Source organism: Leucopleurus acutus, assembly GCF_964270905.1.
Source record: "Leucopleurus acutus genome assembly, chromosome: 14".
Taxonomy (NCBI): Eukaryota; Metazoa; Chordata; class Mammalia; order Artiodactyla; family Delphinidae; genus Leucopleurus; species Leucopleurus acutus.
In genome coordinates, this window is record NC_139156.1 from 47,610,177 (window position 1) to 47,611,394 (window position 1,218).

General features: G+C 63.6%; 1 protein-coding gene across 1 annotated transcript; it reads right to left on the bottom strand.

Annotated features, from left to right (window-relative positions):
- Positions 1-975, bottom strand: ZNF488 (zinc finger protein 488; the record flags this gene model as incomplete). Its single annotated transcript, XM_082853850.1, has 1 exon — positions 1-975. One exon carries the CDS (start codon positions 973-975, stop codon positions 1-3), a length of 975 nt encoding a protein of 324 aa, XP_082709976.1.
- Between the last annotated feature and the right edge of the window lie 243 nt (positions 976-1,218).

The following is a 1,218-nucleotide window of genomic DNA, read 5'->3' on the forward strand; positions in this document are numbered from 1 at the left end:
TTAACTGTGAGAAGTCATGTGCCGGGAGAGATGGTGGCGCTCGCGGAAGTACTCGTGGCAAACGGGGCACGTGAGGGCCTCTTCTCTCAGCCTCTTAGAATGCAGGTCGGGCCCCACGTGCTCCTTTTTGTGGTGGGACCGCATGTGGAAGACCAGGTCGGAGGTCAAGCGGAAGGAGAGGTTGCACTTGGCGCACCAGTTCTGGGTGGACAGGCCCAGGGAGGTGAGCGTGGGGGGCAGCAGGGCCCAAGAGGCGGTGGAGGAGCACGACGGAGGTGTGGGCACCTGGGCCGTGGCATGCTTGAGCCACAGCATGGGGTCACCCAGCAAAGTGCCGCAGAGAGGAGCATTTGGTGCCACCCTTTGCAGGCTCCAGAAATCACCCACCAAAAGCTTGGAGTTGGAAAGTCGACCCCAGCAACTGACATCCACTGTGTTGATGAGTCCCAGCAGCTCCCCCAGGGTGTCTACGGGTCCGCCTGCCTGGAAGACGGAGGCTGGCCCCGGTCTCCCTGCTGGACTCCTGGTTGGCTTACTGAAGGCACTTCTCTGCTCCCCGTGGGCCCCACTGGGCCCCACTGAGAAGCAGGTGATGCTAGCCGGGTCCCTGGGGTGGTCCAGGGTCAGCTGCTGGGGGCCCGGCTGGCCTGCAGGGTCACTGTGCACCCTCTCCTGGGCCTGCCTGCCCCCAAGCCTCTTCTTGAGCCGAGGCACCTCCATGAAGGCGCTCTGCCCCTGTTCCCAGCAAGCCTTCCGGGGCCTCAGCTTTCCCAGCTTGAACTTGCCCGGGGCTGCTGACCGCGCCATCTCGGCACAGGCCTCATCCCGGCCACCGCTGCCCGGGGCAGCCTCAGAGCCCAGGCAGTTTGTTTTCTCCAGCAGCACTGGCTTGTGGCCCCAGCCCTGCTCGGGTTCGCTAAGCCGCCATCTGTTTTCAGCTGAAGGGCTCCGCAGAGCTCCCTTCCCGGCAGCCATGGGGACCGCAGGGCCTGGACCAGCTGAGCCAGGTGGATGCTCCAACAGCTGTCAGTCTCTGAGGCTTCTGGGCCCGGAGAGGGGCCGTGAGATTGAAGGGCTCCCCTGGTGCTTGGGTCGGCACACTCGGACCACAGGGCTCTGCAGAGAGAGGAAGCAAAAGGCAGTGAGAAGTGTGCTCTCCACTCAGGGAGGAGCACGCACATTGTAGGAACTTATAGAAAGCCTTCTCTCACCTGGGAC